This window comes from Portunus trituberculatus, chromosome 25, assembly GCF_017591435.1.
Source record: "Portunus trituberculatus isolate SZX2019 chromosome 25, ASM1759143v1, whole genome shotgun sequence".
Lineage (NCBI taxonomy): Eukaryota > Metazoa > Arthropoda > Malacostraca > Decapoda > Portunidae > Portunus > Portunus trituberculatus.
In genome coordinates this window covers 6,305,001-6,329,809 of record NC_059279.1, presented here as the reverse complement: position 1 = coordinate 6,329,809, position 24,809 = coordinate 6,305,001, and the positions used below count along the sequence as shown (strand labels likewise).

General features: G+C 37.3%; 2 protein-coding genes and 1 long non-coding RNA gene across 4 annotated transcripts in view; 1 reads left to right on the top strand and 2 right to left on the bottom strand.

The window, feature by feature from the left end:
* Positions 1 to 1,735, bottom strand: part of LOC123508526 — a 48,982-nt gene extending 47,247 nt beyond the window's left edge. The window contains exon 1 of the mRNA XM_045262262.1: positions 1,605 to 1,735. The gene's annotated coding sequence lies outside the window, so the exon portion shown is untranslated. The remainder of the gene's footprint in view (positions 1 to 1,604) is intronic.
* Positions 1,736 to 2,338: 603 nt separating this feature from the next.
* LOC123508773 (probable serine--tRNA ligase, cytoplasmic) lies at positions 2,339 to 19,853 on the top strand. 2 transcript variants are annotated; one of them, XM_045262670.1, is made up of 13 exons: positions 2,339 to 2,582; positions 3,509 to 3,579; positions 5,130 to 5,399; positions 7,934 to 8,044; positions 10,929 to 11,060; positions 11,619 to 11,733; positions 12,445 to 12,623; positions 13,949 to 14,076; positions 15,123 to 15,213; positions 16,119 to 16,308; positions 17,195 to 17,292; positions 18,921 to 19,050; positions 19,715 to 19,853. In XM_045262670.1, the coding sequence occupies exons 1-13, from the start codon at positions 2,450 to 2,452 to the stop codon at positions 19,807 to 19,809; spliced, it is 1,743 nt and encodes a 580-aa protein (XP_045118605.1). In that variant the 5' UTR covers positions 2,339 to 2,449; the 3' UTR covers positions 19,810 to 19,853. The 2 variants fall into 2 exon arrangements, with proteins under 2 accessions (XP_045118605.1, XP_045118607.1); XM_045262672.1 differs by lacking the exon at positions 5,130 to 5,399 and having other exon boundaries at positions 2,340 to 2,582.
* A 4,532-nt stretch (positions 19,854 to 24,385) lies between these two features.
* LOC123508866 overlaps positions 24,386 to 24,809 on the bottom strand; it is a 19,371-nt gene continuing 18,947 nt past the window's right edge. Inside the window, exon 2 of the long non-coding RNA XR_006676017.1 lies at positions 24,386 to 24,809. This exon is cut by the window's right edge and continues 1,390 nt beyond it. This is a non-coding gene — a long non-coding RNA (uncharacterized LOC123508866).

Here is a 24,809-nt window from a genome sequence, read left to right as displayed (position 1 = left end):
ATCGATAATAATAATAATAAGAAGAAGAAGAAGAAAAAAAAAAGAGAAGAATATTAATAATAATAATAATAATAATAATAATAATAATAATAATAATAATAATAATAATAATAATAATAATAATAATAATAATAATAATAATAATAATAATAATAATAATAATGATAATGATAATAATAATAATAATAATAATAATAATAATAATAATAATAATAATAATAATAATAATAATAATACTAATACTAATAATAATAATAATAATAATAATAATAATAATAATAATAATAATAATGATAATAATAATAATAATAATAATAATAATAATAATAATAATGATAATAATAATAATAATAATAATAATAATAATAATAATAACAAAAATAATAATAATAATAATAATAATAATAATAATAGTAATAATAATAATAATAATAATAATAATAATAATAATAATAATAATAATAATACAGTAATAATAGTAGTAATAGTGATAGTAGCAGCAGCAGCAGCAGCAGCAGCAGCAGCAGCGGTAGGAGCAGTAGTAATAGTAATAGCAGCAGTGGTGGCAGTGGTGGTGGTGGTGGTGGTGGTGGTGGTGGCAGTAGCAGCAGCAGCAGCAGCAGCAGCAGCAGCAGCAGCAGCAGCAGCAGCAGCAGCAGCAGCAGTAGCAGTAGCAGTAGTGGTAGCAGCAGCAGCAGCACCACCACCACCACCACCACCACCAGCAGCAGCAGCAGCACCACCACCACCACCACCACCACCAGCAGCAGCAGCAGCAGCAGCAGCAGCAGCAGCAGCAGCAGTAGCAGCAGCAGCAGCAGCAGCAGCAGTAGCAGCAGTAGTAGCAGTAGCAGTTGTAGTGGTTAGCAGTGGTAGCAGCAGCAGCAGCAGTAGCAGTGCAGCAGCAGCAGCAGCAGCAGCAGCAGCAGCAGCAGCAGCAGTAGTAGTAGTAGCAGTAGTAGTAGCAGTAGTAGTAGCAGCAGCAGTAGTAGTAGTAGTAGTAGTAGTAGTAGTAGTAGCAGTAGCAGCAGCAGTAGCAGTAGCAGTAGTAGTAGTAACAGTACCAGTAGCAGTACATACTTATTGGCAAGGAGAGAAATGAGGGAAGACTCACAACGAGGAGACAACGGGCGTGAGTTACCTGCCTAACTAGATACTGCCAATGTAACAAGTGACGCAAACAAGCCACGGTGACCAAATAGTCCTCCATTTCTTTGATAATTAGGTAGTTTTTACATCGAGAAAACAAAGATATACAGTAGAGCTTATCATTCACTAATCACACACGTTAATAGATATAATAAGGGCAAAATAGCGCAGTTTAAATGGTCAAATCTCGTAACTACTCTACATTTTTTTTTTCTTCTTTTTCTACGTTATCTCTTTCTGCACTATGGTCAGAAGTCCCCATATATTACATAAACATGGTCACCTGTATCATAAGGGTACACGGACACTGACAGCCATAATGGAGCTCTTCAAATGACGGAATAAATAAATACATGTCACGTTAACACTTCACCTAACAAGACCTCCCTCCACCTCTTCTACGTTTTCTTCAGTACTTCTAAATATCATTATTACGCACTATTTCCTGTACTTACATTATTCTCTGTGCTGTGGTGTGGACCTGCACTGCTGGCTTGTCACGTCACTGGCACAGAAAAAAAGACCAAGTACGAAATTTCGCCGGAACTGTGAATAGCACGCCTGACTACCGCGTGAGGGTCCCCGCTGTGCCATGTGCCGCAGGAAGGATGACAGTTCTAAAGTAAATTTGTCAGTTACTTAGGTGTTTGGGCAAATATGTGTATGTAAAATATGTCTGTTTTCTATTTACTTTTCGTAATTAAGGTAAGTGGATAAATGGTTTTGTCATTTTTATTTTGAGTTTTGTGAAATTCATTTAAATAAGCATACCATTTTATTACAACCAAGGCAACAACTATTATATAAATGAGCAAGAAATAAATTATCTTTCTGTTAATAAAAAAAAATATTTTACGCAAATAAACGGAAGACCAACATGAGCTGACGAAACATTAGGCTCGTGCTGCACATAAACAAACCTCATAACCCTTACATCCGTGAAGAAATTAAACAAAAGAGCATCGCAAAATATAACCAAATCCTTTAAAAGACCACCCATAATTACTAAAATCTACTCGAAATAACCAAAACTACCATTGAATTAAAAATAAAAATAAAACAAAACTATAAACAACCTAACTAACAATAACCAACAACTAATAAAACTTCGTCTCATGCAAAATAAAGAAAAACCAATCCTCTTATAGCACCCAATAAAGACTTGAATCCCTTCGTGCCATTACTATCACGACATCTATACACCCCGGCCGGGCAGCGTGGAAGTTCTGACAGCTGACTGGGGAGGAATTTCGCAAAATTAACTCCTTCTTGACCCAGAGGCAGCAGAAATAAGGCGGCCATGCTGGATATTGTCTTATTCCGAGAGGACCAAGGGGGAGATCCTGCCAAGGTGCGGGAGTCCCAGAGAAGGAGGTATAAGGATGTAGGAGCCGTGGACAATGTGATAGAGAAGGATACCAAATGGAGAGCAGGTAATGGGTTGTGTATGGATGATTGGGTGTGATTATTCTTCCTACGTGTTTTATTTGTGGTGTTTTTATGTTGCTGGCTTGTTTTTAACTATGTTTTTCTCTTATTTTTTTCTAATGTTTTTCTCTTATTTTTTCTTTTTTTCTATTTCTGACTTTCTATTTCTTGTTTATTGATTTATTCTTGGATATACTCTTTTTTCCAGTTTCGGATTTTGTTTTCATTCCTATAATTTCTGGGATAATATTTCCATTTCTGACTTCTTGTGATTTGTGCGTGTGTGTGATGTAGTAGCTGTTTTTTCTGTACCTGTTTATGTGTATCTGTGTATTTGAGTTGGTGTTCTAGTTTTTTTTTTTTTTTTCTATTGTAAGTACATATACAATGTGTGTGTGTGTGTGTATAATTCACCTGCTGGTCACCCAGCTTGTCTTCCCCATTACGGAGCAAGCTCAGAGCTCATAGACCAATCTTCGGGTAGGACTGAGACCACAACACACACCGGGAAAGCGAGGCCACAACCCCTTGAGTTACATCTCGTACCTATTTTACTACTAGGTGAACAGGGGCCACACATTTGCCTCACTGCTTCCTGGGACTCGAACCCGGCCCTCTTGATTGTGAGTCGAGCGTGCTAACCACTGCACTATGTGTGTGTGTGTGTGTGTATTTTTAGTCATTCTGAAATATTGTTTACAATGGTTATTTAACATGTGTGCATTAGTCTTTAGAAGTGTTTTTCTTATTTTTTCATTTTGTTTATGTTTATTAATTTCTTAATTTTTATGTAGGAGGGGCACAAGTAAAATAAAACTGCAATTTAGAAAACACTGAATGTTTAACATGTGTATGTACCTATGTGTATATTTGAGGTAGTATTCTGAAATGTTCTGTATATTTAACATGTTTGTCTGTGTGTATGTTTCAGCACGGCACAAAGGGGATCTGCTGAACCGCATGGGCAACATCATCTCCAAGACTGTCGGTGAGAAGAAGAAGGTGAGGAGCACTGTGTGTGGCTGCACTGACCTGGCTGGTGCTGTGTTCTGAGGCTGTTCCTGTAGTCTAAGTTATGCTAGGAATACACAAATAGTTGTCATTTAATATTTAACCTGTTTCTGTATTTCCTTCTTCCTGTGACCTGAACTATTTTAAGAGAGAGATTTCAAGACATTTATTTCATTCTGTCCACCTCTCTAATAGAAGAGTTAATCAGTACTCTCAATCATTCATCCCTTTCTAAGATACATTCTGGAACCTTCTGCCTGCTTCTTTATTTCCATCTTCCTATGCCCTGAATTCATTCGAGAAGGAGGTTTCAAGACATCCCATTCTTTTGGCTAACTCTCTCAGACCTGCTTGGTGACTGGTATTTAAATTGGCCTTTTTGTTTAATAATTTTTGTTGCCCTTTGCCAGATTTCCCATATTAGAAAAAAAAAATAAATAAAAGAGTACACCACCTGATTCTTGAGGCTCCTCCTGTCATTCAGTCACCCAGGAAGACACAAACAGCTGTCACATTTCACTGCAGTCTGCACCAGCTGACACATATATATAACATTGGGGCTTAAAGAAGTAACCTTAATCTACTAATGTTTAGATACTCTTTATTTCTGAGTTGAAAATATGCAGTTTTTTCAAGTCATGATCAGTACAATGAAAGAATCAGTGGAATTACATACTTACTTGAATGAATCTTAGCGTAACTGGACCTAACCTACCTAACATGAACCTTAACCTAACCTAACATAGTCTTAGAGAAAATGTAAGTATGTGAAAGCTTGTGTGGAGATTATGAGGAAAGAATGTCTGGCAGTGAAAGAGTTTAGGGAGCTTATTGTTAATTATTCACAGGCCATTATTAATAGTTTCGTTCCTTGTAATGCACAAGATACTTTTTTGTTATTTATATTAAGCTTTTATAGAGAATGGTGTAAATCAAGCACTTACAACAAGAGTTATTCCATGTAGGTTTAGGAAGTTTACTCTTACTGAGGAGGCATTAAGTAAAAGTTTTGTTGCTGATGCACAGGATGCTTGCTGGCTGTTACACCTTGCCTAAACACACACATTGCATGGTGCGTTGGCTCTAAAGCTATCATGCAGAAGGCAGAGAACACCATCATTTTCCTTTGCTCTGTCTATGCTCAAAACAAACCTATGTATTGTGAGACCTTCAGGTTTAGCCAGTGACAGTTGCTAGCTTATTAGATGCAGGAAGTGCACCCAAGCCAGACTTCTCTATAGCCTTTGATGTTATTACTTGCCTCACACCTCTACCTTTTGAGCTGCGTAGGGACATGCCTCAGGACTATTCACATCCCATTGGTCTCCAGGCTCTCTGTAGCACAAGAGGATCTGTCGCCTCTTGAATGGTTTTTAGTGTTTTATCTGTTCTGATATTGTAGTCTCAGGTAGGATAGTGTAGTGAAATGAAGCAGCCTTGTGGTGTAGGATCTTGTGTGAAATCTGTAACATCTCAACTTTGAATTCTTGACTGTCTCTGTGGAGGGGTAAGCTGAGGGTGTGGTGTGGTCTTGTGGTCAGGCTGCGCGGCAGAAGGGTGAGCAGGAGGAGGAGGCGGGGAGCACAGGCCCAGACCTGGAGGCGCTGGAGAAGCACTTGAGTGAGTACAGTTATGTGTGTGGGTATGAGCCCAGTGAGAGGGACTCCCGGCTGGTGGGACGGCTGCCGGCACCACCTTCCCCCATCACACACCCAGCCGTGGCTCGGTGGTACACACACATGAACTCCTTCTCTGCCGAGGAGATTAAGTGCCTGCCAGACCCACAGCGGCTGTCCTTCCGAGCCGAGCTGGTAAGCCAATGGTGTTAAAAACCACAGTGAATAGAAGTTCAGCAATGCATGTTTGTGCCTCGCCCTGGGACAGCAGCAGCACTCACATGTAGCCTGAAGAGACACTTGACATGTGTGATTAATTGGCAATGTATAAGTGTATGTGTTTTACTGATTGAATGTCAAACAATGGTCTGTGTAAATATGATGAGCCAGAAATGTGCAGAGGATGTGTCTCTGAGTGAAGAGAGATTATTATGGTGTAGAATAGATGTCTGTGAGTGTAGCAAGTGAACCACTCCAGGGGAGAGTGACTTGTGACTCATGACTCATGATATCTCCTGATGCACATGTTCACTGTCTATTGACCCGAGGGGCTGTCCGCTTGCCAGTGACCCTTGTGTGGCTGTGTGCACCTCACCCCAGCACTGTGGCAATGTGGCAAGGCTGTTACTTATTGATTCATTTATTGCTTTTGACTTTGCATTTTACTCCTTTTGCTTCACACTGGACTTGTTCCTCATTTCTCACCATTGTTCTGTGTGGCATTGTCATAAAGCACAGTAAAGCACACTGTTGCTGGCACTTTCATCAGAACTAGATGCATTCATTTATTTTCTACATTCTAGATTTCTTCTCCTTTTCAAAGATATTAGATAGACTGATGGTGTGCCTTATCAGAGCAACTGCATTTAGAGATAGTAAATAGACTGACACCATGGCTATTCTTTGTCATACTTATGCATAAAGAGATATTATCTACTCGATAGCCTGATGTGGCTTAAACTTGGTGCATTAAGAGGTTCTAGATTTGACTGATGCTGTGGCTTATCTTTATCAAACTAAGTGCATAAAGTTTAAAGAGGTACTAGATAGAGTAACACTGTCATATGCTTATCAAACTAACTAGATAGACTGGTGCTACAGCTTGTCCTTATCAAGCTATGGGGATAAAGAGATGATTGGTGCGATGGCTAATGTTATGGTGACAGTCCTGAGATTTGTTTAAGAGTTTGCTCAGTACTGTGGCACTCACTCGACCTCCCATGTTTGCTTCCTGTAGCTTTGATGTTTCTGCTGTTACTTTTGCCAGTGTTGTGTAAAGTAGTGTCAGTTTATGGTCTGTAATGTAGTAAGTGCTTGATTGACACCTTTTCTCTGGAATCTTTTTATTTATTGATTTGTTTCATTGTTTGTTTATTTTATTCTATTTTATTTTATTATTTTATTATTTATTTATTTTCTAATTATTTATTTATTTATTTTTTTTTATTTAATTTTTTTTTATTTATTTTTTTTTATTTTTTATTTTTTATTTTTTTTTATTTATTTTTTTTTTTTTTTGAGAGGGGTGTTTCTGTAAAATTTCAAACTGACAGTTGATGAATAGAATCTACAGAAACATAATAAAAAGTACCAGTAACTGTTTTGCAAAAGGCAAGATTGATTGATTGATGTCTTAGATGGCGCCAAAAATACCTAAGCATTTCAAAAGATGAGTTAGTTAGTTTGATGCATGAAGGTGGCACCAAAACTAAGCCTTACAAAGTTATTAGTGTCTGAGTGGTACAGTGGTGACATACTTTGCATCTAGTCAACGCAAGCAAGTCATTCAAAGATATGATTGATTGTTGATACCCTGGAACTACCTGCTTGATTCTGTATTTCCTCCTTCCTGTAAAAAAAGATAAATGTCTGAATGATGCAGTGGTGACATAGCTTACATCTAGTCAACATAACTAATTCAAAGAAATAATTATTGATTGATGGTAAATGAACTCTCTGCTTGATTCTATATTTCCTCCTTCCTATGACTTTAACTTTCAAGAGGAAGGTTTCAAGACACTTATCCTCTAATTTTAGCTTATCCTTTTGATTTTTCCTCACAGGATGCACCTCAATTACCCTTTTTCTTTTGTATTTTTTTGTTGTGCTTGACCAGTGACTCTCTGTATAAAAAGTAAATCAATAAAAGATACCACTGCTTGCTCAAAAGAAGGTTTTTAGACTCTCAAGCGTCCAATTTAGCTTATCCTTTTCTCTTTTCTTTACAGACTGGCACCTCAATGGCATCTTTTCTTTTTTATTCTTTTTGTTACCTTTACTAGTGTCCGTTACTTAATAAATCATCACCACTTAGTCAGAAGGAGGATGACTTGATTGCTCCATTTCCATCTTCCTATGACCTGAACTCATTTAAGATGGAGGTGTCAAGATATTTATCCCATTCTTGTGGCTAACTCTCGGACCTGCTTAGGGACTGGCATTTCTAAGTGGGCCTTTTTTATTTAATAATTTTTGTTACCCTTGGTCAGATTTCTCTTCGTACATAAAAAAGAAAAAAGCATTGATGGTTTCTAATTTTGCAGTCCAAAGATAAAGAAAACGTGCCAAGTTTATAATTTTGCAGACAGAATAGAAAGAAAGAAAAAACATAGCTAGTCTCAAATTTTGCTAGCCAAGAAGAAAAAAAAAAAAATAAATAAGGCTGGTCTATAATATAAGAAAACATGGCTGGTCTCTAATTTTTGCATGGTTTGTCTTTAATTCGGCAGGCTAAGGAAGCGGAGGGCACAGAGACAGACGTGCCGCCCGAGGTGAAGGAGAAGCTGACAGAACTCACGGTGGACTTGCTGCGGCCCCTCAAGGTGTCCCAGCTGAAGGAGGTGAGGACGTGGCAATGCTGGGGCCCTTAGTCTGACCCTGTGCTCCTGTGGGTAATTTGTGGTGATTCTCTCTCTCTCTCTCTCTCTCTCTCTCTCTCTCTCTCTCTCTCTCTCTCTCTCTCTCTCTCTCTCTCTCTCTCTCTCTCTCTCTCTCTCTCTCTCTCTCTCTCTCTCTCTCCTTTTATTTCTCTTTGTTTTCCTTCTATTCTTTTTTTTCTTCTCTTTTCTTTTCCCATTTCTCTCCTTTTGTTTTTCTTTCTTTCCTTTTCTTTCTTCTCTTCTCCTCTTTCTTATCTATCTTCTTTTCCTTTTCTCTTTTTCTTTCATATTTTTTCTCTTTCCTTTTTCTTTTCTTTTCCTCTTTTCCTTTATTTTTTTATTTGTTTTATTTCTTTCCTTATTTTTCTTTCTTTTTTACCTTTTTTCTGTTACTTTTCTTTTTCTTTTTCAATTTTTTCTTTTGTCTGTGTTTCTTTTCTTTGTTTCCTTTCTTTACTTTTGTTTTTGTATTGTTTTTTTATCTTATTTATTTGTTTACTTACTCAATATCATTTATTTATTTACATATTTCATTCTATTCTATTGTTCATCCTTTCTTTCTCCGTTGTCAGAGTTATTCCTCCATATTAAAATCAATGAGGGAATGAAATATAGTTTTTACTGTTTTGACTCTAGTGTTGAAGTTTGATTGTGTGTTGTAAGCCTTTTTTTTTTTTTTTTTTTTTTTTTTTTTTTTTTTTTTTTCCAGTTTATTCATCTTCTAGCAAAAAAGCATAAGCAAGTAAAAAGGGTACTGTTTTGGTGTGCGATCTCATTTACGGAGTTATCTCAAAAATTAAGATTTTGCTTTGGTATGCGATCTCAATGTTTTTGAATAGGTAAAAAATAAAGAAACATGAAAGAGATACTTTTATTTACTTATCTATGAATTTTAACAATATCAGATAAAAAGGAAAGAAAAAGATCATCATCAGATTTCCTCATTTGTCGCCAACAGAAATAATCCAGATGTGATTGGAAAGTTTGTGGAATGACGTCTCTCATTTTTTTAAGCATTCGAATGTTAGAATCCAACCATGAACTTTCAATGGCTTGAGTATGAGCTCCAGTAACTGGATCTACATAATTTTCTTGGTGATTAACTGTTTGGTGTATGTAATTCAAATAATTTTATATATATTCATCTGAGTGAATAACTGAATTTTCCATAACTTCTCTGAATTATGGGTATCAATGTTTCTCTATCTCTTCTCTGTATATAAAAATATCTGCAGTCGTCTCCTTTCTTCAATCCAAATACCCATTGCCCATCAATGCGTCTTCCATGGTTTCAGTCATTTTCCACTTCAGCCTCACTGTCGGTTGAATCTGGTACCTGATCTCCTTGCAACATTCGCCCTCGTTTGTATTTCCGGCGTCCTGCAAATCTTGCTTCGTCTATTTGAACTGGGTCTTCTGCAGTGCCAACCATTTTTCCATGATTTGTTATGGAAACTATTTGGAAACAAACTTCTGGATATAAATTAAACCAATCAGTAATAGTTTCTAACCCTCGACCAGTCAGTGTGTGCACTTCACGATATGACAAATCTATAATAAAATAAAAGATCAACTCCAAAATTTGACTAGGGTTAGTTTGCAAGTTACCATATTATTTAAATCATTGAAATGAAAAATACGTTTCCGGAGCGTATAGAACGGAACGTTTGGCACCCTCTATTCTTGCAGCGAAAAGCTGGTGTAAATTCCCCTTTCCTATTTCTTCATGTTTCCTTCATCTCTTCGCCACATCAAAGGAGCAATGTTTTCTTCTTCATCCAATAGACCATGTCTTCTCAAAAAAGCAACTACTTTAATTTCATCAACAATTTCTTGATAAAATTCCTTAGCTAACATCTTGATGGGTTAGTTTTACAAGCTTTATGAATAAACTAAAATCGCCACCCAACCGTCACCAACCACCTTCCACTCGCCATAGAACGTCAGGCCCAGAAGTGAGTGCGGCGGGGAACCTTAGCAACCACTTGACTTCCAAATCGAAACATCACCCAACTAACACACCAACCATATAATCACCACTCAGCCCACTTTAACAACCCAACCATTTAATAACGATTTGAACCATGTCAACAACTCACATTCACTACACCCAACTACAACACCATGTTTACATTGATTATCTGAGAGGAGGGGTTGTGGCCATTACCCAGACACTACTGATATATGGATTGAGATTAAGATATCTCTAAAGTGAAGTGAGATCGTTACTATCAGGTTTGAGATCGCATACCAAAACAAAAGCATGAATTTGAGATCGCATACCAAAACAATACCATGAAAAGTTATAACTGTAGATAGATAACATTAATGAATGTTTCTGTCCAGTGAGCCTCTTTTTTTTTTTATATTATATGTATATCATTCTACTGCCTTTGGTCAGAGAATTCCCTATTAAAGAGAATAAGAAAAAATAAGTGAAAGAAGATAATTGCCACTGGAGATGTAATACCTGTCTAACAAACCAAGTGACTTTCCACCTCACTGATATGAAGGCATGATTATTATTTATTACTGTACTTATGTATTTTGTAATACCATATGGGCTTTTATGGGAATTTACAGGCTAAAGGAGGTATTTTGGGTACCTCCTATCTGAAAGCCCACCCTTTTGGAAACCATTAACCTGAGTGGAAGCCCTTTCTCTCATGAACCATGACCAGGATTCAAACCCATGTGCTTTGTGTCAATCTTCCTCGTCACCCTTCCATGTTCCCCTGAGTGTGGTATAAAGGTGCCACTAATGATTATTTATGTCAGTTTTCTTTCCCATCACCCTTCCATGTTCCCCTGAGTGAGGTGTAAAGGTGCCACTTCTCTCTATCAGGTGAAGAAGCTTGTGGATGAGACCATGGCACAGAACAGTGAGGAACTGCAGAAGCTGGAGAATGAGAGGGACGCCATCCTGAAGGAGATTGGCAACATTGTATACGATGATGTGCCAGTCAGCGATAATGAGGTGGGGGGAACACTGGGGCTTGTCTGGTTTAATGTGCTGGGTTTGTTTGTGTGTGTATTATTTTTACCTTTCTCTCTTCTGTTCTATGTATATCTTCTTTTCCTCTGTTTACACTGATGTACCTGTTAGTATTTACAATTATATACCTATTAGTGATGAGGTGAGGGAATGCTGGATAAAAACTCATAGTATTTTAATTCCTCCAATGAGATGAGACATGTTTTAACTTAACCCCAAATAAAGTATCTGAGTATACGTATCCCAGTGTATATGTGTAAGCACCACCATACCACATTTCTATCTTCCTATGACCTGAATTCATTTAAGAGGGAGGTTTCAAGACATTTATCCTATTCTTTTGGCTAACTCTCTCAGATCTGCTCGGGGACTGGCATCTATTGGGCCTTTTTGTATAATTGTATTTGTTGCCCGTGGCCAGATTTCCCCACTTACATAAGAAAAGAAAGAAAAAAGAATCACTGGACTGCCACTTGTAGGCCTGATAATTTCTTGCAGCTATTTTTTTTTCTATGTTTTTACATTCTCAATTTTCTGCAGGACAATAATGCCGTGGTGAGGACGTTTGGAGAGGAGACCACCAAGAAGTACTCCCACGTGGACCTTATTGCCATGATTGGAGGCTCAGATGCAAAGAGAGGATCTGTCACTTCAGGTTTGAAGGCATTCTTCTTATATTAACCTTTTTTGACTGTTTCTTGGTTCATCTTTCTCTAATTAACCCCTTCAATACTGTGACACATTTTTACCTTGAGATTCCTGTACGATTAGACCATTTTATTGACATCTATGGAGGTCAGAAGATATAGGCCAATCTTCGCTATTTCAATCCCTGATATAAATTTCTGAAGCTGTGTAAAATGAATATGAATGAATGAATATGGAAATGCATTATGGTACTCAAGGAGCTATCACTCTATCTTTACTTGTTCTGCAGCCATATTCAGTCTTTGAAGTGGAATGAAATGGCACTGTATACTTTTTTGTCACTAACTTTCTTGTAGATGCTTGTAAAGATTTCACACATTGCTTCTGATGTTGCTAATTATTTTGTGTTGTAGTGAAAGAATTAAGACATTTTGTTATTTTTATTTATTTATTTATTTATTTTATTTATTTATTATTTTTTTTAAATGTCTCAAAGTAAAGGTGCTGTCTCTTCAGTTTCAGAGGCATTGTTTTCATGTGTCATACTGAGCCATTTCATCACTACTGTATTGGCTTTCTTTCTTCTCTTATTGATAGTTGGCTTGAAAGTGTGAGACAAATCCAGGCCTGTTAAGTGTTGGCTGAGGGTGTTACCATTGTAGTAAGTTGATGCTCATTGTATGCTACACACCACTAATATCCTCATCTTCACCCTCAGGAGGCCGAGGGTACTACCTGATGGGACCGGCAGTGTACATGGAGAGGGCGCTGGTGGAGTTGGGCCTCAGCATACTAGGGAAGAAGAAGTACGTCCCCATTGTAACTCCTTTCTTCATGCGGAAAGAGGTGATGCAGGAGGTGGCCCAGCTCTCCCAGTTCGATGAGGAGCTGTACAAGGTGGGTGGGTGTGTGGACATTAAAACTAAAAAAAAAGTAAAGAAAGGAAAAGAAAAAGGTGTTTGTATGTGTGTTATTTCTACCTCTTCTTCTCCTCTGTTTTATGCATCTCTTCTCCTCTTTGCTCACTCATGTCTTTCTCCTCATCTCATATGGTGTCTATGTTGATGTACTCTTAATGATACTGGAATTACTGATAAGGGAAGATTTTGTGGATTTTGTGTTTTGTGTTTTCTTAATTTTATGGAAGCTTTAATTAGATAGGAAAAAATATGATTTGTTTTATATGTAAGGAAAAGATATGATTTTTGTTTTATAAAGTATAATCAAATTGTGTGGTACTCTTAACATTATTGGAGTTAAGGTGATGAAAGAGTATTATGTTTCTTTTATATGTAATTGATTTTTTTTTTTTTTTTTTTTTTTTTTTTTTTATATATATATACTTTTAGCATTGATAGATTTTTATTCAATTAGATAAAGACATGATTTTTTTGGTGTGTGTTTGTGTTGTGTTTAGTGCACTGTTGATGTTAGTGGAGTTTTGGCGGATTGGGAAATACATGGTTTCTTTCACATATACTGACAAGGAGCTGTACAAGGTGGATGTTTTTATCATTTGTTTGTGTTTGTGTTGGTGTAGTCTTAGGCTCATATTCTCAAACACTTCTGTGCTTCACCACCACTATATCAAAAGGTTTTATTTAAGTTCACACAGGTTAGGTTTTTTAAGGTGTTTTTACAGTTCTAGAGGCAGAGTGACAAAATTTTTACATTATTAACTGGAGAAACACTTGAAAATCTTGCTAGTCATCTCTGTGGCCTTGGAAAGTAGTTGTGGTGAGAGAGCAAAGCATTTCTGAATTCAAACCCGAATGTTATGAAATTTTTAATAGATAGGAAAAAAGAATGGATTTTTTTATAGGTAATCAAATATTTGGTGTATTCTTGATTATTGGAGTTCTATTAGATTATGAGAAGATATGGTTTCATTCACATGTAAGTAAATTATTGATGTTTAATTAACATCATTGGAGTTTTTACACACTCAGAAGTCATTGTTATTTTCTAAGCTACTTTGCAATTAAAAAATCATGTCAGATTATAAAGAAACATGTGAAATAGTAAAGAAACATGTCAGATAAAAAGGAAACTTGCCAGATAGTGAAGAAACATGTCAAATAGTAAAGAAACATGAGAGATAGTAGGAAAAACATCAGATAATATAAAAAATATGTCAAGTAGCAGTGAGGGAGTGAAATAGTAATTGTAGTGCACATAGGGGTGCCATAGACAGTCGAGGTAAACCATCGCTTCCTCCGCAGGTGTTAGGGAAGGGTGATGTGCCCGGCTCAGAACAGGTGGATGAAAAGTACCTCATTGCCACCTCAGAGCAGCCTATCGCAGCGTTCCACCGTGACGAGTGGATACCAACCGACCAGCTGCCCATCAGGTGAGTAGCTGGGATTGGTTGGGTTAGTTAAGGGTTGGGTTGAGTTGGGTTGGGTTAAATTATGTTAGGTTAGGTTAAAGGTTAGGTTAGGTTAGGTTAGGTTAGATTAACATTAGATTATTTTCACACATTCCTATTCACACAAGATCATTAGTACAATATTATTAGTGTTGACAGGAATTACATCACTTCATAACATTGTCAGTGCTGGTAGGAATGTAATGATAATAACATTAGCAATAATAATTAGGGAGGCGATGGCGGAATGGATAAGGTGGTAAGTGTGGGATCGGGCAGACATCCACACATAGGTTCGAATCCCACTACGTACAAGCTTTGCCATTTGTCGAGTGGTTTAAAGTTACCTACATGTCACCATGATACCCAGGTTCTAGGTGGTTACACCAAAGATGTGCTTGGGTGGTGATATGGGCACTGATATGGATACCACTATAAATAAAACTGTCTACGCCACTAATGGGCAGAAACTGAATAGCGCTTCCCACGTATACTCTTCAAGTATGCCTACTGGCGCTGTAAGCTATAACATAAAAAAAAAAGTAATAATAATAACAAATATTGATTCAAGAAAGTATTTACACACTTGTAAAGATAAGTAAAAGCATATTAACTTGATCTATAGTATTACTGCATACTAACCTCACTAAATAAAACCAGTAGCAAAACAATTAGAGCCATAGGAACAGTACCATTACTAACACTCATGGAAAACATTGTCACTCACTGTGAGCCAAAAGACAAGACTGAGGGCCACTTGGAATCTGTTTCTAAGCTGAACCAATTTCTAATACACCAAAAAAAAAAAAAAAAAAAAAGTAGATGACTGCAAAAGTGAACTACAGCTCTTTGAAGTAGCTTTGTTGGCAAATTAGCAAACAATAAATGGATGAGAATGGAACTGACCTAGATTGTATATGTGTATGATGGACCATAGTTGTATTGATTGTTATATTTGAATTATGTAAAATTTAATTGTGGTTAATAAAATTCATTTAATCTAATTTAATCTCTGTGTTTCCCCTCAGGTATGCCGGCCTGTCCTACTGTTTCCGTCAAGAGGTTGGGTCACATGGACGAGACACGAGGGGCATCTTCCGAGTCCACCAGTTCCAGAAGGTACATCATTAGTGGTTCTGGGTGATATCTCATCTTTGGGAGCTGAGTTTGAGGAAGACCTCTACTGATGATTGTTTGAAGAGGTTTCACTGCACAAAACTTTTTTTCTCTTTCTCACCCCTAATCTGCCCACCTCTTAATACAACTGTTAACCATTACTTTTAGTCATTCATCCCATTCTCTGGTGAACTCTGGAACTCCTTGCCTGCTTCTGTATTTCCATCTTCCTATGACCTGAGCTCATTTAAGAGGGAGGTTTCAAGATGTTTATTTCATTCTTTTGGCTATCTTGGACTTTCTCTGGGGCCACCATCTAAGTGGACCTTTTTTGTTTTAGTGTTTTTGTTCCCTTTGGCCAGATTTTCCCTCTTACATAAAAAAAGATCAGGGATATTAGTATTACTGTTCAAACTGATGTGCTGATTCTTGTACAGTGAGAGCAGGAGTACTTTCTCATCTCCATCAGGAGCTAAGGGGCTGAGAGAGTGACCTAACCTAATCATGATGTGCATGAGAGTGAATATGAAAGATGTGTACTTGTGACAGCTTTGGTATGTGTATGTGTGTCTGTAGGATTGCTGTCGTGTGTTATAAGTGAAAGAATTTGAGGAAGATTTCTAGTGAAGGGTTTGTTTCAAGAGAGAGAGAGAGAGAGAGAGATGCAAAGGAGGAAAAGAATGAAACAAAAGTATTAATTAATGAAGGAAGGAAGGCAAGAAGGGAAGAAAAGACACTGAATGAATAAAGGAAGAGAAAGCATTAAGACAAGAAAAGGGCTGAAAAAGTTCAAAGAAATAGGAAAGGAATAACTGAGAGAGAGGGAGAGAGAGAGTGAGAGTTGAAGGAAGCATTGTAGTATGCCAGGCACCACTTCACACCCAACACATGACCCTTCCTTCTGTCAGGTGGAGCAGTTCTGCCTCACCTCCCCACACGATGGCAAGTCCTGGGAGATGATGGATGAGATGATCACCAACGCCGAGGAGTTATGCAAGGCGCTGGGGCTCCCCTACCGAGTTGTCAACATTGTGTCCGGTGAATTGAATAATGCAGCTGCCAAGAAACTCGATCTGGAGGCGTACTTCCCTGGCTCTGGTGAGTTGTGGGGATGAATGAGAGAATGGACTAAGATAGCTAAAATATTAATGCAGAATTCTAACTTTAACCCTTTAGTACCATGATGCATTTCCATATTCATTCTGCTAACTATTTAGTGACTTTGTACAGCTTCAGAAACTTATGTGGGCATTAAAATAGTGAAGACTAACCATTAATCTTCTGACCTCCATGGATCCTCCCAAATGTAAATAAAATTGTCTAATCGTACACAGATCTCAAGGTAAAACATGTGTCCCAGTACTGAAGAGGGTTAAGGCAGGAAATTGTTCTTAGATGACTTTTTAGTTCATGTGATGCATTTCTTGGCTTCTTTCAACACAACTTTTCTTCTTATTGATGGTACTTTTAACCCTCAGTGTGTTTAATTCACGAGCACATTGATAACTCTTACTGTACATGATGTTTTCTGTCTGGTAACTGTTTTCAAGTCAGGTTCTAACTCATAAGGTTTTTAATTCAATTCATTAATAATTCTTACCTTTGTTACTTTTTGTCTGGTAACTATTTTTTGTAGGGTGCTTTTTAACTTGTAAGGTTTTTAATTCAATTTGTTAATAATTCTTACCACTGTTACTTTTGTCTGGTAACTGTTTTTCAAGGATATTTTAAACCCTTCAGGTGTTTAATTCAACTCATTATTAGCTCTTAACATTGTTGCTTTTGACTGGTAATTAATGCTCTCTCTCTCTCTCTCTCTCTCTCTCTCTCTCTCTCTCTCTCTCTCTCTCTCTCTCTCTCTCTCTCTCTCTCTCTCTCTCTCTCTCTCTCTCTCTCTCTCTCTCTCTCTCTCTCTCTCTCTCTCTCTCTCTCTCTCTCTCTCTCTCTCTCTCTCTCTCTCTCTCTCTCTCTCTCTCATCACCAGGAGCATACCGGGAACTTGTATCATGCTCCAACTGCCTCGACTACCAGTCCAGAAGACTGAGAGTGCGCTACGGAGCCACCAAGAAGATGAACGCAGCGGTGAGTGTGCTGAGAGGAGACAACTCTTTACCATTCTTATTCCTTCAGTACTTCCATCATTATCTCTGACTATGTACTTTGCTGAGATTGTTATATGGACAGTTTAGTTGTGATGGTGTTGGTAAATATCATGTTGACCCAAGGGACATGATGCCTTACCAATCTTGTCCCTTCAGTACTTCCATCATTATCTCTGTCTGACTCAGGCATGTATTCTGCTTTGCTCTCCCACCATCACTGCTTTCCAAAGGCTTAAGTTGAAGATACTCATGTTTTTAAGGGTATTTTCATGGTTCTGGTGATAGATTGGCAAAATTTCTAGTTTATCAAAAGGGGAAACTGTCTTGAAAACCCAGCTGGTTGTGTCTGTGGACTTGGAAAATTGTCATAGTGAGAGGGGAAGGCATTTCTGAATATTGGCGTATGTACTTTGTTGAGATAGTTAAATGGATAGTTGGGTTGTGATGGTGGGAGGTAAATCTAGGTTGACTCAAGGGACACGACTTCTTAACAATCTTGTCCCTTTGTTACTGCTTTCTCTGACTTTGTAGTTTGTTGGGATAGTTATATGGATGGTTGAGTTGTGATGATGGTAGGTAACTCAAATTTATTCAGGGGTACTTTCATTGCTCTAATGTTCCAATTAAAGAAATCTTCCTTGGAGAGATCTCACCCTCACCATCATCTCTCTGAGGAATAGTTTTTAATTGAAGTGTTCGAGCAATAAAAGTACTCCTGGGACAGGCTGAGGTTTATTTACCACCGTTAATCTTCACACACGTTGTTACTCATTACTGCAGCTTACATTCCCCACGTTTAGCTGTATTTGAAGGTGTTTGAGAGTTAGGCTGTCTATTCTTAACTTCCAGAGTGGGTTTTATTTACCACCATTACTCTTCACATACATTGTTACCCATTACTGCAGCTTTCATTCCAACATTTAGCTGTGTTTGAAGGCATTAGAATTAGGTTGTGCTTTCTTAACTTCCAGAGTGGGTTTTTCACTATGTAGTTTTTTTTTTTTTTTTTTTTTTTTTTTTCAGGTGCTGTAGCAATCATTCTTATATTAAATGGTTTGTAGTTGTTGATTTGAGTCTTATGTATTCTGAATAGGATTTTGTTGTGCCGTTTCCTCATTATTTACTCTCTTTTCACTGCTGTTGTCATTCTCCTAATAACAGTATTAAAAGGCTGGGTTTGCATTTATATGTTTTCTATCATGTGCTTCATTTTTTGTGTTTTTTAGTGTTTGAGTGTACTTCATTATTACTTTTCTATTTACTTTGTTGTCATTCTCCTATCAGCAGCATTTAGAGACTTGAGTTTGTGTTCATCTACTAACCTAAGATTCTTTTGGGTTTCACTGTGCTTCATTATTTTTTTCTTTTATTTACTTTTTTGTTACTTTTTTTATTCCAGTAGCAATGATTTCCCACTTTTAGCAATATTTAGGGGCATGGGTTTTGTGTTTATAGGTTAGGTTAGGTTCCACTGTGTAATTGTACCTTATTATTGCGCTATTATGCACTTTCCTGTAACTTATTTCCCCATGATATTATTTGGATGGGTTGAATTGAGTTTACTGTCCTTATGTTCTTAAATGGGCGTTCACTGTGTGCACTCTTCAGGTTGAGTACGTCCACATGCTGAACGCGACGATGTGCGCCACCACTCGGGTCATCTGTGCCGTGCTGGAGAACTGTCAGACGGAGGAGGGGATCAAGGTGCCCGAGGCCATTAAGCCGTACATGCCCGAAGGTGAGAACAGTGCCCAGTTAACACTCACTATCCCTCAATACCCTCTGGCTGTCTTATTTATTTATTTATTTTTATTTTATTTATTTATTTATTTTTTTTGTTCTATTATTTTTTCTTTAAGAGGAAATCTGGCCAAGGGCAACAAAAAACGATTAAAAAAAGGGCCCACTTAGATGCCATTTCTCAAGCATGTCTGAGAGAGTTAGCCAAAAGAATGGGATAAATGCCTTGAAACATCCCTTTTAAATGAGTTCAGTTCATAGTAAGATTGGAAATACAGCAGCAGGCAGGGAGTTCCAGAGTTTACCAGAGATGCTCTTATCTAAGCTGAGACTGCATGCTTTTATTAAACTTTACAGGTGCTGTCTTAAAGATAAATTAGCTGTCTGTTATTTCACTTAAAATTTTGAGTCTAGAAGTATCCAGTTTTATTATCCTTACTAAATTGGAATAGACTGATTTAATGTTTGAAGAAGCCACTAGTATTTTGAGGGTTAATAGTGAAATGTAATGGATGTAGAGCAAACACAAGGAAAAGCTGCATAATAACTCCCTCTCATTCCTAGGTATCTACTGCCCCAGAGAAGACCATACAGTCATAACTCCCATCATAAATAACACAACACCAATGTTTTTAATGTTTATGTATTTATTTCCTTTTCAGAGTACAAGGAGTTTATCCCATTCCGATTTCCTGCACCTATTGAGGAGGAAGCCAGCAAGAAAAAGAAAAAGGGAAAGACTAAACAAGAAGAATAGAGATGAACAAATGGATGATATATTGTATGGTGTCCACTGAAGCTTCTCTATCACTCATTACTTATCATTCTGTCTTAATTATGCATTCAAGAAGTGCTGGGTCTATGTTGCTGGATTAATGTAATGATTTGTACTCTCATTCATTATTGGTATGAGTCTTCCTGTTACATAGTTTTTTTTTTTTTTTTTTTTTTTTTTTTTTTATTCTGTAAGTTAATATTGTTTTCTACAGCACTGGGTAATTTGTTGTTGTAATTTATCATGGCAGTTCTTTTTCCCTTCCAATGTGTGTCCAGGGTGAACGGGCAGCACCACCGCTCAACACAGTCCAGGAACTACTATTAAGGAAATACTAACTTGGTATATAGCTGATTGTTGAAAGTATTAACTTTTTTTCATGAAGATGAATTTTTCCATGCTGACAAAAAAGTTTACCAGTTTTCAATGTCCCTTTTTATATATATATATATATATATATATATATATATATATATATATATATATATATATATATATATATATATATAATTATTTCTACCAGGTTACAAGTTTTCCCAATAGTACTACTCTTGATTCATGGGGAGCTTTTGTACATCACCATTTACAATAAAATAGTGGTTGATCTCATTGTCTTATTGGGTTACATTCCCTGTGTGTGTGTGTGTGTGTGTGTGTGTGTGTGTGTGTGTGTAATATAATAACATGTTTATCTAGATACGTGAGACCCATAGAAAGCACTACACACTCACTGTCTATTGTATTGCTTCTATTGAATCTATTCACTGTGTAGCAGACAGACCTAAAGATGTCGCCCATTCAAAGCCATCCTAACGAGCTTCATCCATTCTCTCATAGATGTGGTTGCCGCAATAATATACTTCTTTAGTATAAGGAAACAAAATGTACTAATGAGTCATAAATAACTTCAGAATAAATATATAATGAAAATATACATAAGTTCTGAAAATACTGAGCTAAACTATTACAAATTACCGAATGTTTAGTTTAGTCTTATTGTACAGAAAATAGGCATTTGTTCCATGTGTGTCATGAGGTGTTCCGAACTTGTGACTTGAGTCGGTGAAGTTTGTGACTCCGCTAAGGGCGATTCACGAAGCACTCAAAGTGTCAGGGAAGAGTGTCAGCTGGGAGCAGAACGCAAGACAAGCCAAGGTAACGCAAAACGAGGCAGTGTGTTCTATGCAACCTTTCCTTAAGGCTGTGTACAGTTCTGAAGGGTGGGGGAGCAGTTTCAACACCTCCCGTCACCGAGAGGCGGCGAATCACTATGCTCCGAGCAACTCGCACCGTGTTTTCTTCTCTAATAGAACAATAATAGTGACTTGAGAAATGAGAAGTGTCCGGATAAGACAAGCCTTCTCCATTCGCATTGTCTGTTATTATATAAGACTACCTTACTCCAGGTGCCACCATCCTGTCACTCACACCCAAGGTCATGAGGAGACAAATGGAATTTTAAGCCAGATGAGTTTATTTGTTCTTGCCACAACCACTACTAGCACTTGCATTGCGTCACGTGTTTCTGAACCCTGGTATGGATGCATTGCACTTCATAATGCTACTAAACGGAAAAAGGAGAGGTAATTCTGACGTCGCCTCCCATCGGCTGGGTACGGCGACGCTTCTTTCTCCTTCTGATAAAACTGCCATGAGTGCAATCGTCAGTTGTGCTACTGGATTTGCTTTCAAAACGTAGGATAGTCCATGTGGTCCAGAAAAAAAAAAAAAAAGGTGTTTAAGCCAAAAGAACATCAATGAATTTGGGTGTTTACGTGCTAAAACTTGTAGCACTTAGTACTAAATATGCGTTTTCTCTCGCGAATAAGTATTGGTCAAACACACACTCAACTTCCTTTATCCTAATCAATTCTGTATTGTCTGCCCGTAAGAACAGTTTGAAATTTTCCCCTACTTAGATTTTCCACAGCTTCGCGTACCAAAGTCAATATGATATTATAAATGTTTTTCGTTTAATGCATCATAGAATTTCTCAATCAATAATTACGAAATTATTTTTCGTGACTTGAGTCGGTGAAGTTTGTGACTCCGCTAAGGGCGATTCACGAAGCACTCAAAGTGTCAGGGAAGAGTGTCAGCTGGGAGCAGAACGCAAGACAAGCCAAGGTAACGCAAAACGAGGCAGTGTGTTCTATGCAACCTTTCCTTAAGGCTGTGTACAGTTCTGAAGGGTGGGGGAGCAGTTTCAACACCTCCCGTCACCGAGAGGCGGCGAATCACTATGCTCCGAGCAACTCGCACCGTGTTTTCTCTTCTCTAATAGAACAATAATAGTGACTTGAGAAATGAGAAGTGTCCGGATAAGACAAGCCTTCTCCATTCGCATTGTCTGTTATTATATAAGACTACCTTACTCCAGGTGCCACCATCCTGTCACTCACACCCAAGGTCATGAGGAGACAAATGGAATTTTAAGCCAGATGAGTTTATTTGTTCTTGCCACAACCACTACTAGCACTTGCATTGCGTCACGTGTTTCTGAACCCTGGTATGGATGCATTGCACTTCATAATGCTACTAAACGGAAAAAGGAGAGGTAATTCTGACGTCGCCTCCCATCGGCTGGGTACGGCGACGCTTCTTTCTCCTTCTGATAAAACTGCCATGAGTGCAATCGTCAGTTGTGCTACTGGATTTGCTTTCAAAACGTAGGATAGTCCATGTGGTCCAGAAAAAAAAAAAAAAAAGGTGTTTAAGCCAAAAGAACATCAATGAATTTGGGTGTTTACGTGCTAAAACTTGTAGCACTTAGTACTAAATATGCGTTTTCTCTCGCGAATAAGTATTGGTCAAACACACACTCAACTTCCTTTATCCTAATCAATTCTGTATTGTCTGCCCGTAAGAACAGTTTGAAATTTTCCCCTACTTAGATTTTCCACAGCTTCGCGTACCAAAGTCAATATGATATTATAAATGTTTTTCGTTTAATGCATCATAGAATTTCTCAATCAATAATTACGAAATTATTTTTCGTGCATAAATAATCATCGTGCATTCAACTGTCCCTTCTCACGGGGATTCTGAACTTGTTGATATTTTAGAATGTGTTTGGAAAGTTCCGCGAGACAGCTGTGGCGGAGGGCAGTGGGCAGTGGGCAAGCGTGCTTGGTGCAGTAGTACTCACTATCTAGTATCTAGCAAGCACACACACTATTACGACAAAACTGGAAATCTTTCCGCCTTGTCTTGCTGTACGTATGCTACTGTTATATATAATATTTAAATTTAATTCTTGCGTTTTCTACACTTGGTTCGGTCTGGCATGCTATAGCCTACGTGTGGATTCCACTATAGCCTCTATTTTTCATTCATACTTCGATATAGCTTCAAGAAAATGTCAGTTTTTATCTATAGTTCTGCATACTAGTTCGATACAGCTTGAAAAACAAAATCGTATAATTATTTTACATTATGTTTAAATTTTCATGTTTCGACGTTGCGTAAAATATTTGTCATTGTTTTAGCCACATGTCAATATAGGCTTCGCTACGTACGGTGTGTAAAAAGAAATGTAGTTGTTTTGCCTGTTTGTGCCGTCATGCTTCGCTACGACTTGCAAATACAAAGAAAATTGCTATTATACTGTTATTATTATTATTATTATTATTATTATTATTATTATTATTATTATTATTGTTATTTTAATTATTATTATTATTATTATTGTTATTGTTATTTTTATTATTATTATTATCACCATCATCATCATTATCAGTATTGGTATCATGTCTTACATTTCTTTGTTTATGGTTCGTTACCGCAAGAAAAAAACAAAAAAACAAACATTATTCCTTCCTATACATTATGTTCCGTAGCAGTTTGAAAAATAAAAATATCATTGTTTCGTCGTGTTCTAGGGTTGACACACGGTACGGTAGCCTTCCCTTTCTGAACACACTACACTAGAGTTATGTGAGGGCAGCACAGGTGACAGATCTGAAGCTCTCCTCTTATCTGGCATCTCTTCCCATTCGCTCTGCTCCTTCCCTTGGATCCACTTCTCTTCTACCTTCCCCAAAAAAAAAAAAAAAAGAAACAAAGAAAGAAAAACTAAAAAAAAAAGTAAAAGAATGAATAAATAGATAGATAAGCCAGTTTGAGTATTCCCGGAGTGGAGGTTGAGTGTGACGCAAGCTTACATTTACAGGACAAACATGAGAGGAATGTAATAATCTCATTGTTACCATGGGTCGTTTCCTGCTACACGTCAACCGAGGCGACTTTACCATGTACGGTGTTAACGCTTTGTCCCTTCACCACGACTGTTTTTCAAAGGCCACATAAATAATTAACCTGTTGTGTTTCTCCTTTTAATAATAAGTACATCTTGTTAATCTTAGAACCATGGAAGTGCCTTGTTAAAAAAAAAAAAAAAAAAAAAAAAAAAAGCGTCACTTCAGGTGCTATGGCCTCTGAATATAGATATGGTGTGGAAGTGTTTTAGAATATGATGTTTCACTCACCCTGTCTAAATGGTTATAGTATTAAATGCTACTTGTTCTTATTTAATTTACCTAATAATTAGTCATTATTATTATTAATATTATTTATTATTATTTTTTTTGTCTTTAATATTATCATTGTTATTTAATTTTACTTTGGCCGGATGACAAAACAGGATTGTGTGAATGATGTGTGTACGAGTGCAGTGCTTTGTATAAGTTACCCAGTGTGGGATTGCCGCCCTTAGTATATATAGATATTTATTTTGGTTTATCATTATCATTACTACTTTTCTTTTTTCCAGAATTAACAAGACAATTTATTGTCAAGGAATGGAGACAGCAATGACTTCCCTCCAGACAACAGGTAAGCTAGAAACACACTTGGTTATATCATTTATTTCCTGTAGCGATAGCATACAAGTGTACAGACAGCGGCTCCCTATGCTTAATGAGGCAGCTTTCCTAACATTACTTTTATCTACAGGGACATGTCAACTCAAGGGATTTTAATAA

Coding starts and splice junctions, on each gene's coding strand:
- LOC123508773 (XM_045262670.1), top strand. CDS start 2,450: ATGCTGGATATTGTCTTATTCCGAGAGGACCAAGGGGGAGATCCTGCC. Junction 5,400..7,933: donor TGTCCTTCCGAGCCGAGCTG/GTAAGCCAATGG, acceptor TTAATTCGGCAG/GCTAAGGAAGCGGAGGGCAC. Junction 14,077..15,122: donor ACCGACCAGCTGCCCATCAG/GTGAGTAGCTGG, acceptor GTTTCCCCTCAG/GTATGCCGGCCTGTCCTACT.